The 14113-nt window shown below is 31.7% G+C and overlaps 2 protein-coding genes across 2 annotated transcripts in view; one reads left to right on the forward strand and one right to left on the reverse strand.

The window, feature by feature from the left end:
- Positions 1 to 9799, forward strand: part of LOC129218238 (regulator of G-protein signaling 1-like) — a 105660-nt gene extending 95861 nt beyond the window's left edge. Inside the window, exons 5-7 of the mRNA XM_054852463.1 lie at positions 1923 to 2069; positions 7094 to 7379; positions 9229 to 9799. Of these exons, the coding sequence (XP_054708438.1) occupies positions 1923 to 2069; positions 7094 to 7379; positions 9229 to 9347 (552 nt within the window). The 3' untranslated portion in view covers positions 9348 to 9799. The remainder of the gene's footprint in view (positions 1 to 1922; positions 2070 to 7093; positions 7380 to 9228) is intronic.
- A 2269-nt stretch (positions 9800 to 12068) lies between these two features.
- Positions 12069 to 12437, reverse strand: LOC129218927 (protein GVQW3-like). The gene has a single exon (XM_054853248.1). It carries the CDS (start codon positions 12435 to 12437, stop codon positions 12069 to 12071), a length of 369 nt encoding a protein of 122 aa, XP_054709223.1.
- Positions 12438 to 14113: the final 1676 nt, after the last annotated feature.

The raw sequence follows: 14113 nt of genomic DNA on the forward strand, positions 1-14113 counted from the left end.
ATCTCGAGTTATTTAAAACTTGGGTTGAGAAAAAAGGTTTCGAATCCACAAAGTCAGTAAGCACTGAGAGTGCAAAATTCGCTGATACATAAACTGATACAAAAAAGTATATTAATGTTCAAAAATGCCAAACATATAATTTTAATTTTTTTTTTGTCTAGATGAATACAAAAAGATTTTTGAATTTGCTTGACCATCAAAATAATTTAAAATTGCACATAGTAATTAAACAATAAATACTAATAAATGCCATGGTTAAACCATAAAAATCATGATTCTAAACTGCACATTCCCCTTTGAGTGCATTTAGCTGAGACAGCGTTAAATTTTCACAGCAAAATGTGAGACTTTTCAAACTTATTAATAAAGGCTATTTATCCTTGTCTGTGCTACATTTGTTAAGCATAATTGCTGCATAGAGAGAATGTTTTTCCCAACGGTTGAAGATGACTCAGTTTAAATAGCTTTATTCTCGCAACAATAATTGCTTCCTTTGATACTTAATGCAGCTGCTTCAAACATTAGTTAACGAAATAGGTATCCTACAGCCTCTGAATTAAAATTTATTATGTCATTGTTTACGAACGCGTAGCTCTTAATTCAAGTGTCACTTAGTTTTAAGCTTGTTGACAGTTAATGACATCACCAGTTTTCTGTTAAACGACAAATTTGTCATCTTCATCAGAGCTTCAAAATTTAGAACAAAAGTAAACTTTGATAAGTAAATTAAAAGGTATTTTTGCAAATAAAAAAACTCTTATTAAACTATTATTTATGCAAAAGATATCACTATTGACTTGCCTGTGAACTGGAAAAATACCCAAGCATGTTAATTCTTCGTAAGGTCTCTTAGAAGAGAATATTACCCTACTTTTTGTGCCTCTGGTTTGTCTGTGAGAGATAAAATTTATGGATATTTGCGTATAAGAGTTAATTTTGATTTCAAATTCGTTATTTTAGCTATATTATCTCTATCAACTCATCATTTCAAGATGTTGTGAAGACAAAATTTAGATGGGTGTTAAATTTCTATCGCCGAAATTAAAGATGCTTAAGTTTTTCAGAAACTCGGTATCTTTTAATACATGAAAGAAACAAACACATCTTTTGCAAGCCTTTTTGGAGATTTATTAACAACTAAGAATATAATTCAGGTCGTCAAATAGAATTAACTCTTTTGTTCAGCTTTCTTTTTTTTTTTAATTTTTTTTAAAGATTCTAGCTCGTAAAAGGAAAAACTATGCTATTGATATAGAGAGGCTAACGAGCAATATTCCTAATTAATTCATCAAAGTTTTAACCAATCGAATTTTTTTAATAATACTTTGAGATTTTAATTAGAAGGTTTGCTCTCCATAAGATTCAGTTCAGGTTTGAAATGTTTTGAATTTTCGAGTTTACGGAACACATTAAGAAATTAATCAGCACCTGTAATGAACAAAACATTTTGACCCAAATCTCCTTGTTTATTTATTTTAAAAACAAGGAAAAGTAAATACGAATTATGCAGCTAACATTTTATTTCCTAGGCGTTCACATAATAACCAGCAACAAAAACTCCCTTGTTCAGGTTTTATGCATGCGCCCTGCGTGCAAAAGAGACATGTTGAATTATTTCAGATAATCAAACATCGTAGGAGCAACTCCTATGAAATGTGTTTTTTTCTTTTCTTTTCTTCCTTTTTTTTTTTCCTGATTATTGTTTAGGGGAGTTTCTTAAAATAAATTTAAACATGATAATACACGCAAAAAAAATCTGTTCAACCAAAATGTTGAATTTCTAGTAAAAAAAAAGAAGTAAGGCTTTTTCTGATGAAAATTAAGGAAGATTAAAAAAAAAAACATTTTCTCATTAAGTTTTGGTTCTCAGATATTTTTTTACGAATTCTAATTTTTTTCATAGAAATATTTTTCTCCCACAGATGATCAGATTAGCCAAAGATATTTACGACCTTCACCTACGTCCAGGGGCTCCCGAAGCAGTTAATATCAACAGCAAGACTCGGCAGTATGTACTTAGCAACTTGTCCAATCCACCAAGTGATCTTTTCCATCGAGCAGAAAGAGAAGTAAAATAATTAAATTATACAAGATACATGAATTCATAAATATTTATATAACTCATTCATAACGTTATTCCCTTTTTTGTAACATTGTAGACGGCCGCATAATAGTAGACGGCCGATTAGCAAGTACGCTATTCAGTTTTTAAATAACTCAAAATTCTGGAACTAAATCTTGTTCTCAAAAGGCACCAAGAATATTCCAATTTAAATTTTCTCTCTAACTGTCAAAAGTTATTAATCATTTTAAAGGTAATTTCTCATAAAATGCTCATATATCATCAGTATTTTTTAAAAGTATGCATCATTTTATGTACATATTCTACTTAATAATATGGACCGTTTTAATTTCTTGAAATCCTGGGGAAACAACTCTTTAAAATTTCAGAATCGGGTTCAAAATTACTTATTTCCAACTTGAAAATTTTAATAGTGCCATGAATGAATTTACGCTCAAATATATTTGTCTGGAATTCATTCAATTTCAAGAACATTATCGATCAAAAAACTAAGAAAAATTTAAAAAAATACTTTTTATGCAAAAGCAAAATATGCGCAGAAAATTAACAATTTGCACAGGAAAATAAAGTAATAAGAAAATAAAAATGTAAATAGAGGGTTGCCCAATTCCCCCCAAGAGCAATGACACATCCTGTTACCCAAGATCAAGACCCCCAAAATGCTATTTAAAATCCACTAAAATTGCCGTCTAAAAATTTCAGTGGCTCAATTCGTGCCATGGCTCCACCCCCTTTTCTGCATCCCTAGTAAATATAACAACTACCAAAAGTGCACAATGATCAATCGTTAAACTGCACTGAATCACAAAGTAAAGTAGCGTACACTAAAATTCAAAATAAAACGTACTATATTACATACTAAAATATTTCTAAGCAATAAAATAAAAATTTTAAATTCGAGGGTGTTGTTAACAGAGAGGCGTTGTTGGACACATAATGTTTCATACGGTTTTTCTGGTCAAATATGGTCGCGTGAGAAACCTGTTTTACGATCTTATTTAAATGCATACAGTTGGTCGCGTATTATGAATAAATGTGTTGAAAACAACTATTTATTGAAATGCATTGAGATCCTTATCAACTTTCTTGACATCAGACCTTGTATATAAAGTTATTTCCTTATTGCGGATGATTTGCCTAAAATTCAAACTTTTCCGAGTTTCGAAACTTCACTAAATAAAACCTCAAATTAAAACTGAAGCAAATGCAATACTTTTATAAAAATTAAACGAAATTTCATTGGCATCTAGAAACGAAAGAAAAGGGTTTCGTCGGTCTTGGTTACGTTTTACCTCAAAGTAGATTTTAAGTATCAGTGCATGCCTTTACAAAAAATGATCACACGGTCTTACACAGGAACATCATTAAACAAACAGATGAAGTGATCATCGTTCATGAGAAATGTTGAAAAAGAAGTGTGAGTATTTACGCGTTTTTCAAGAGTTACAGAAGATTGTTGTATCTTCTAATCTAAAGTAATCAAAAATAACTTTATCAAATGTATTTATGATATGTTCAACACAACATAACTACATTGGTAGTTATTTCACTTCATTTGCACACACATTTATATTTTCTTACTACACAAAAAGCATTTGCTTATTAATTTGTATATATTTTTTATTTTAGAAAAATTTCACACGCATTTCATTAATCTCACAAAGACGAACAATTTTTCTGGAAGTCCTTGCTCTTTTTACAATTTTCATATACCGATAATGAAAACTTCTGTTGATCAAATGAAAGTTACATATTTTCAACGATAATTCATAATTTTATTGAGACCCCCTGATACGTATTTCTTCGTAAGTATTTCAGCGTTTAATGCAAATAAATGTATAAAATGTTTACGTCTCTGTAAACATTTAACAAGTATTTTTATATACAATATTTTCAACACAATAATAAATATACTAAGGTAAAAATAAAGAAGCACCAAATAAAGCCAATCCAAGAGTTATGGCCTAATATCTCGCTCATTTATAATTCAATTGACTTCATGTTTTGTACATTCATCAATAACTCATTTAAATTCAGAAAAAAAATCATTCGATCTGAAAATTTAAGTTTAACTGAACATTAGGTAAACTCTAAAACATAATCAAAAATTACATTTTGAATTGAATGGAAAGGAGAAAGATCTTCGTCATTTTTGAGGCATTTATAATTCATTATTCTGTTTTTAGTCACTCCTGCAAACAGTTCATGCACATATGTTGCAACATAGAATCACATCTTCCATCCGATCCTTCATTGTCTTAATAGGGACACCGGAGTCCTAATCAAACTTATCATTGTCTTATTAAGCAACAGTCTACTTTTCTATGGTTACCAAATTACAGGAAATAATGACGGTACACAGCGACATTTTTCTTTATTTTCTTTTTAATTGGTCAACTCTTGTTATCAAGACTTTTGGAGGCATCTAAACCTTTCGCACTCTGCACGTCATTAGACACGACAACAACAACAATTGGTCAACTACATAAATCAAAATTTATAAAACAATTAGCAACTTTTTTAGACAAGTAAACTTCAGTGAACTACGAAAAAACAAAATTTACTAATTTACTATGAAATAAGATCGGGAAATTCTGACAACTGCTTTGTAATAACTGTTTCTTCACTTTTGCATGTCGATAAACTTTTTAATAATGCTCTATCATCAGTTAAGTTCTCTGATGTGAAATCACGATTTAGCAAATGCTAAATCGTCTGCTATACTACATAGAAAACGAAGGGGGCAAGCCTTACATGGAGCAGCCAATCTTATTGAAAAAGAGAGTAAAAATATTGTTGGGTAATGGAGGAAAACAGGTGCCACTTTCTTACAAAGCGTCTATGATTCAATATTTTACAAAATGTGATTTTTTAAGTTCCTGTGTTTGAATTCGGTTTATCAAAAATGAATAGTTAATTTGGCGTTTTTTTAAAGGTGTTTTGGTAGAATTAGGTAATATTTACTTAATTTACACTTTTTTGCTTAAAATCTGAGAACTACTACTCTAATGTGAGAATCAGTATAGTCTGTAGAAACTTTCGAATGTAATAATCTGATTAGCATTCGCTTTTCTTTTGAATTGATATTCTCGAAACTCTCTCTCTTTTTCTGTTTTTTTTTTCTCTTTCTCTCTCTCTTTTTAACAACTATTAAGTAAAAATATGGGTTTGAAAGTTAAAATTCCTAATACAACGAATTTTCACTATCCATATGAATTTTGCGCATTTAAACTCTGTACTAATTATAACTTTAAAACATTATTTTTTTATTATTAAGCTCTTTATAATTTATTTGCACTGAAAAATATAATTTAATACTTTCACTTTTTTAGTATAACTGGGGTTTAGTATAACGTACTAAATATATAATTTATTTACAGTACACTGAAACACTGTTCTATAGTTTCCGAACAAATACCCCGCTTAGGAAAAATTCCGTTATGTAACGTGAAAAAAAAGTAATCATTTTGATTTCTAACTTTCAATAACTTCAGTAAGTTTGTTTGTTCAAATCTGATAACCTATCGGTTGATCGCAGATTTTGAAAGAAAATGCTAAAACTGAAACGTCGCATACTTTCTGAATCTCGACTCTTCATCTTTATTTTTTCCTCCTATTCGTCTTGTTTTGAGGTTTATTAAAAGAAAAAAAAAAGAGTAAATAAGAGATTTAAAAATCTTTAGCAGTATAGAATGGAAAGTCTTTGAAGTCACTTTAATCAAAGAAAAGATCTGAGAAACATTCTCCTCAAAAATAAATTCTTATTCCTAGAATAAAATTTATTTCTTTTCTCAAAGGAATCTTCTTACCACGATAAAAACTATTCTTAAGTATATTCAAAATAACGGGATTTTTAAAAAGAGGAATTGATGTGCATAAAATTGCAGTTTTTAAAGTTTGGAATGTAGTTTTGTATTATAAATAATGTATCGCAGATGATAATAATTTCATATGTTAGCAGCTCATTTACGTTTTAACAAGGCAAAGAAAAGAAATAAATATAATATATGCGTGCTTTATTAAGCCTTCGAGATTCCTAAAAGTAATGACATTTGTTTTGTTTTTTATTTATTTATTTATTTATTTATTTTTTTTTTTTTGCTTTTTATTTTTGTAGTTTTTTTTCTTATCAGGTTTTAGTTATTAAAATTAGTGCGTTATGACATAAAGATGATATGACTGCATTCAATTTTTAAAAATATTAAATTTTTATAAACTTTAAAGCCGGGATTTCAAGGGTTTACACCAGTTTTCTGTAAAAAACAAGTTTTTTTTTTGGCAAAAACGTTTCCTGGATCGCTACAAACTCCATGAATGCCGATTTTACGCTGTAGTAAAAAACATTTTTATCCTACAGTGTAAAACTATGCTAGGCTTCTTTATTAGGTTTTCTCCTTCAGCTTAGTCATGGCCTCTCCGGATTGACTGAACCCCAATCAAGGGCGAAATGCGGTCGTTGGATATTCTAGCTTCAAAGGAATTGCCTCCGTCTTAACTTCCGTCATGTTTGCTTTAGGAGCTATCTTTATAAATCAGGAAGTTCCTAGCTATTACTATATACATCTTCAAGTTTTCACTGAAAGTTCCTGGATTATTCCAGAAACATGATTGGTTTTGATTGGGATAAGTTCTGGATTTTTCAGAAAGATTCCAGGTTAATTTCAAGATGGTTACAAGAAGGAATCTTTCAGCGGAAAAACTTCCTGGTTTCTGCCAGATGTGTTATTGGCAAAAACTAGGCTTATCAACTGCCCATCATTTTACAGGAACGTTTCGGGTTTTTTTTTTTTTTTTTTTTTTTTTTTTTTTTTTTTTTTTTTAACAGTGTGAATTATTGTCTGAAAAACAGAAGAATAATTTTCTAAGACACTAATTCGCAAAATATTATTTTCAAGTTACAACACGATCTACAATGTTTTGCGATTATGAACGGAGAATCTTGAATCTATTCTCTTTTTTCCTCTTTAATTCATACATTTTTTCAACCTAAGGTTTATTTTTTCGTTTCAGGTTTTCACACTCATGAAATTTGATTGTTATCAGAGATTCTTAAAATCTGATTTATTCGTGGAGTGTTTGACTGCAGAAAAATTGGGAAAGCCTCTTCCGTGCAATAATGTAGAAGGTTCCAAAAGTCCATCCGGAACTCGCTTTCGAAGTAAAAGTCGAGACAGGCATCGAATACATCCAAAGAAAGCCAATTCTACAAATTACGGCAGTAGTAATAACAAATTGAACGCAATTAGTGATGATGGTAATTCAACTACAAGAAGATCTTTCTTATCTTGTAAAAAAGGTATACTATTTTGAGTATTATTAACCACTCAGTGTTACGTACAGAATTGTTTTTTTTTTTTTTTTTTATTCTTACAATGTCAAAAGTTTTTTATATCTAGAGCTCATAAGAGTACGGTTGTTGCCCCGAAAAACATGATTGAAAAAAATGTGAAAATAAATTCAGGATAAAATGGATTTAGCATTGTAGAAAATAGGGGAAATATATATATATATATATATATATATATATATATATATATATATATATATATATATATATATATATATATATATATATATATATATATATATATATATATATATATATATATATATATATATATATATATATATAAGCAATTGAATTTTTATTATATTGAATTTGAACATTTTTTATTTTTCTAAATTCAAAATTCTAATGTTGAAAAATCAAAACAGTAAAAATCTTAAAATCTTTGCTTTTGGGGCCATTCCACGGAAAAGCGTACTTTTTGGCCAGTACGTGACATCAAATATATTTCATTAAAATTAATAATTTGAAACGGAACTTCAGAACTTTTTATTGCTTACGAAATCACAGAAGCATGAGTGATTTCTTAAGATGATACGGGGGTTTCAATTTTTTTAAAGTAATTTTCAATGAATTTCTTTAAAATTTTCAGTATAGTTACATGATGCTAATACCAACTCAAATATAAAATTTGATAGAATTATTTTAAAATTTAATCTTTTTTAATTTCAATTTTGATTTTGTAATGTTTTTGTCATATTATTTTGTCATTATTTTGTCTCCTTGCGAATGAAATTTCATCAAAATTATAAAATGCTACTAGCTAAATATGATACGTAAAACAACCGACAATAGAATGTTGGAATTACTTTTTGAAAATTTTATGGTAAAGATAAATAATGGGAAAAAAAAGCCAAAAACTAGACATTTTCGGTAAAATATGTTCAGATTTCAATAAAATATAGCAAATATACTCCACAAAACTACCTATACAGAACAATCTTTCACAACAAAATGTTAACAATCCACTTAAATACTTGCCATAAAATTTTCAGCAAATTTAAATAATTCGTTTTCAAGGAACAGTTTAAATTTTTAATTATGTCCAAAACTAGGTTTTGAGAAACTCAACATTTTCTGTTTTACTATTGCAAATTTCAATATTGAATAAACAATTTTATTTTTAATACAAATTCAAAACAAATAAGGTCTTATGCTTCACTTGAAATGCTATTAGTATTAAAAATTAAAATATTATATGCAATTTTATATGCATTTTTTAGTAAAAAAAAAGAGGCGTGGCTCCCACAAAAAGTGTCATAACTTCGCCAGTTTTCCACCGATTCAATTCTTTTTTTGTTTAAACGGTTCAGCTAAAGGTCTAGTTTTTAGAAATGTAATGAATGAGAAACCGTTTGTTTGACCAATTTTTAGTCATCTGAAAAGCCCCTTATCGCCAAGCAAAGAAGTTGTTCATTATCTTTTAAAATTATAATTTTTTATTGAAATATATTAGCTGTTACGTGAGGGACAAATTGATGGCATTTCCGTGGACTAGCACTTTACCTGTCATCTTCCATCTTTTCCTTAGAAAGTTAGTATTTTATGGAATTGGTCATTATTGTGGTCTTTAACTGTTTTCATGCGTTCAATCCTCTAAAAATATGTCAAGGAGGGTTTTTACGCTTTGAGAAAAACTCCAGCACTGTCTTTGCTATGAGTAATCAATACAGTAACGACTGTAAGTAAATTAAAATGACGGATTTGCAAAAAAAGAAAAATAAATTTTAGTATCGTGCCATATTTATTTACCAACATACTATATTACCCTCATTTCATGTTGTATTTTAAATTTCAGATATCAATGCAGTTTGGAATAGATTACAGCAAAGAATGGATGATCAAAGAGGCACTGAGTTGCAATGTGATATTCCCGAATTTTTACGGTGTCCCCAAGAATCAAGTTCAGTCATTTGAAAAGCTCACTATCACGAAAAAAAAATTATCACATGAAATGAAACTATACACGTTTAAAATACCACTAAGAAGTGACGTTACAAAACATTTGTCATAATTTATCAGTGTTAATCTTCGTGTTGAACACTTTAGAAAAAGTTTTATGAAACTCTTTATGTATCATTTCCTGCCAACATGTGACAGAAGAAGAAAAGAGAGAAATGACATAGCATAATACTGGAAATGAGTACCATAAAATGTCCCATTTAAGTAGTAATTTTTTAAAAAAATTTACCAGGGCATTATAAAAGTTGTGCTACAACGGCATTTACAGGATTTCTTGTGTTGTTTAAATTTTATTTGGACTACTGATGTATCTGTGAAATGAACTCCTCATATTTTACTTTCTGAAACGTTCAACTACTTTATTTCAAACGCATATAATTTCATGTATAACTTTGCTTAAAATAAGCGTTCAGTATTTTTAGTGCAATTTTATTTCACTTTTTTTTTCTCTGCATACGTGTAAAGGCATTATTTCACTTTTCAAACAAAAAACATTCAATAGTCTTTGCGAATTGATACATTTGTTTAAATGTAAAAGTCAACAATAGATACTAAAATGAATTTCTCTGTAATTTAAAAAATTAGGTGTGGGTCTCATTGATCTATTTAACACATTGACTGCGTCGTCGACAGCCTATATATGGACTCCCTGCGCTAAGCTAATTATTTGAACCAATTTGTAGGAAAACAGTTTTATTGGACCTTTTCATGAATAATACAGCATGGAAAACAAATTCTATATTATTTTTTTAAAGAAATTTTCCACGCTGTGATATTTTTCAAAGCAAGGGACAACACATAAGGTAGGTTTGGGCGCACATGTTTTGCATTGATAACGCGATTCTTTTCGAATGTTCAGAGAATGGCAGACGACGCATTTTCTTACATATACTTATATATGTAAGACATATTCTTACGTTTGCTCATTTTAAGTTTTTATTTACTTTCAGACTACAGCACAAAACACTCGCGCGCTATCTCATTTGATCGCGCGCACGCCTGCTTGCATCAGAAAATGTTTTCACAGCAAAGGCAGTAGTGACAACATCTTGTGTTCTCTTTTTGAACCTTATCTAAATGTTCGTCTATGCGCGGCAGAACAGCCAGGAAAGCCAATGGAATCCGTTGAAAAAATATAGCAACGTTCTGGCTGGAGGACGAGTTATCTCGTCCCTAGCGCATACAGCATAATTCTGGAGGACGAGTTATCTCGTCCCTAGCGCATACAGCATAATTCTGGAGGACGAGTTATCCCGTCCCTAGCAGTCAATGTGTTAAACGTAAAAGAATAACCTGCAGTCATCTAGCCGTATTCATGGTGATCAATAACTGAACTTGTTGATGTGGTCAGAGACGCTCCGAAAGTACTTTTTTGGAGTTTTAAAAATGGCGATTTTAAAATGCTGTCTCCAAATCGCCCGAATCGTGAGCCAAAATTAGTCGAATAAGAAAATTTTAGGGAGGTCACTGTGACCTACCATGACTCCAATTGGGGTGTCCCTGCATGTAATCGCACCAGTCTCACCATTTCATGCAAACCTTGAATTATACTGCTTCCATCATGGAACGTCAAGCTGTATTTTTTCTGTGCAATAATGGCTCCTTTTACTTCATGACCATAGAAAGTACAATTCTCGCATTCAACGAGAAGGCATTAAACACTGAATTAACCACAGTTTCAAATGTCATACATTCAGACACTTTCTTCAGAAAACCGACCTTTATCCTCCTGAATAGTCGGTGAAAACAGTAAATTTAATTAAGAGTTTTCTCAACACTTTTCACGTTATTTAATCCCTATGAGATCGCACTATCCATAAACGTACCAGTAGCAACAATCAAATGATAACAAAAATGTTTACTTTCATAAAAACTTTTTTTTTTTTAAACTACGCTCAGGGTCCTTAATGAGTAGTCACAAGAAATACCAAAAGTATTGGAGAAATAAATTGACTATTTAAATTTCCTTTTTTCTCCTTATTTGAAAAAAATACACTGAAAAACTTTTTTTACTAACTAATGAGTATATAAAGTACGTTGAATCGAATTTGAATTATTTGCATTATGATTATTATTTTAATGCAAATAAAATATTATTTAGAGTTATTATTCTTCAGAGCTTGGAAAGTGAATGGAAACATTCATTCAGCAAAAGAATCATTCGCAATTTTTTTCGCTCCTTGATAAATACTTTTAAAAAATACATTACTCGGCAACCTTTACTCCAAGCATCCATGTTCGATGCTGTAAGGAACTAAATATATAACTCATTAATTATATGGATCTGGTCTTTTTTTTTTCGAAGTTCTATACTATATTTTCTGCATCTCGTTGAATCAAGTGCAGTTTCTTTATTTTCTAACAATAATTTACAGGGTCTGTATAAAAAGTAATGAGACTGAGCTGTGTTCTAAGAATTTATTGCAGAAATTGATACTCACACCTTAAATTCTTCAAAATAAGACCTTTGGCCTAGCGCACACTTATCCCAGCGAGTCTTCTAAGCTTCGAAGGTTGCTTTGTAGGCTGCTTCCAGAATGTTCTTTAAAAGTCTTGTACTAGCGTTTTCACGGCATCCTGAGTTCCACGGTGATGCCCTTTTAGTGATATTTTCATCTTCGGGAATGGAAAGAAGTCTGCTGGAGCAAAATAGTGGCTGCAGGCGTAGAGATACCATTATTGACTAGGAGGTCTTGGAGGAGCATTTCTCAAGTTTTCAGCGATGATGCTATGAACTGTCATTTTATCAAGTCCAACTTCATCTACAATCATTCTCACACTCAACCGGCGGCAGTCCGAATTTAGCACAACACGTACTCGTTCCACATTTGCGTCCGTTCTGCTGTTTGACGGACAACCTGTTTGAGGTTCATCCTCGACGCTTTTCCAGCCATCTTTGAAACACTTGTGCCAACGAAACGCATGCGCCTTTGACAGACGATTATCTTCGAACTCTTGCTTACACATCTCTGAAGTATCTGAGGCCGATTTACCAAGTTCCACACAAAGCTTAAACTCGTAACGCTGCTCAAATGTTCTCTGCATTTTGGAGCTGGAACCAACGTTTGCAACAGAGGTGCAATATAACTACGATGCTGCCCAAACAAAGACTCCAAGGCGACTGCGAACCGGAGTGAGTCCCACCAGTAACCCCCACTACCGGCCTAACCAGTTTGTGAGACCTTGAGAGGTATAGTCGCAACAGAAAAAAATGAGTCTCATTACTTATTATACAGACCCTGTATATCGGAAAGAACTTTTATGAATGTTTTTCAGTACATTTCCTTGCCTTCTATGTTAACTGAATATTTTGAAACGACTCTTCTAATCCTCATATAATAATTGTTAAAGTGACATCTGATTCAATACTTCTGAACACAAGTTATAGCATGCAAAATACCGACAGCTCTCTCATCACATCTAGCGACTGCAGTTTCGTCCTTGTTATGGACTGATCAATCTGGAATAGAGAATAACCGAACTGTAGGCAGATGTCATCTCATTGTCGCCAAGAGTGCCAACAAGCTGATAGCTAAAGTTATTTTAGCCACACCAGCGAGAGTCCACAGTCTTGATGCAGTTCAACTCGTAAATTGAAGGGAAAGCTTGGGTATTCAGCACAATGGTTACCGCCCTTAAACCAGGGCTAAGGCAAAACTACACGCAATATACCGACAGCCAGGTTACAGTTTGGATGAAACTGCAGTCTCTAGATGTAATGACCCTACTGTAGGTACATTGCATGTAATTCTCCCTTAGCCCTGATTTAATGGCGATAACTTACTGCTTAATTATCTATTGCTTTTCAAAGTGCTTGACGTTAAGTGCCATACTGAAGCGCCATGAGTATCAGTCACTCAGTTAACTCTAACTTGTATACAGAGTTGTATCCACTTCTGTCTTATATAACACTAGTGGTACCCGCACGGCTTTGCCCGTAGTTGAAAATTAAAAGGTCATTCGGTTCGCCTGTATATTGAATTTCTCGCCAATTGGTAATGGTCATTCGCTCTCCCATTCCACGTCATGATAATTTCGTAATTTATTCGTCCATCTTATGAAAATTTTGCTCCGGAAAATGTTCTTAAAATTAAAATAGAAGAAGACCCACATCGAATTTTCGAAAAATCGCTTCGAAGTGCACACCCCCATGCTACAAACTAACGTTGTGCCAAATTTCATAAAAATCGGCCGAACGATCTAGGCGCTATGTGGGTCACAGAGATCCAGACATCCAGACAGAGACTCTTTGAGCTTTATTATTAATAAAGATTGAGAAAAGATAAAATGGAGGGAGTGAAGACTTTCATTCGTGAAGGAAAGACCCCCAGATCACGTGATAGATTTTAATGCGTAGCATTGGAAGAAATCAGGTTTCTTTCGCTGGTCTCACGCAGAACCTGTCAATCATTCGTCGTTGATGAGTCACGTGACTTGGGGTCTTTAGCCTGAACTTATCCTAAGCCAATAATTGGACTTGCTCCCTCCGTTTACTAATTCCTGCTCTAAGGTATATAATATCCCTCAAGTTAAAATCAAAGAGAATAGTGTGAATTTATGAAACCTCAATTTAAAATCAAAGAGAATAGTGTGAATTTATGAAATGCTATAAGTATGCTGTAAATAATAGTAAATTTGCAGAAACTATTCCAATGTCTTAATGTCGATCATGTACGGATATATCAATCGAATCAAATTTTTCTTCTAACCAGTTCGAGCAG

The sequence above is a fragment of the Uloborus diversus genome, chromosome 3 (assembly GCF_026930045.1).
Source record: "Uloborus diversus isolate 005 chromosome 3, Udiv.v.3.1, whole genome shotgun sequence".
Classification (NCBI taxonomy): domain Eukaryota; kingdom Metazoa; phylum Arthropoda; class Arachnida; order Araneae; family Uloboridae; genus Uloborus; species Uloborus diversus.

Coding starts and splice junctions, on each gene's coding strand:
- LOC129218927 (XM_054853248.1), bottom strand. CDS start 12,437: ATGCAGAGAACATTTGAGCAGCGTTACGAGTTTAAGCTTTGTGTGGAA.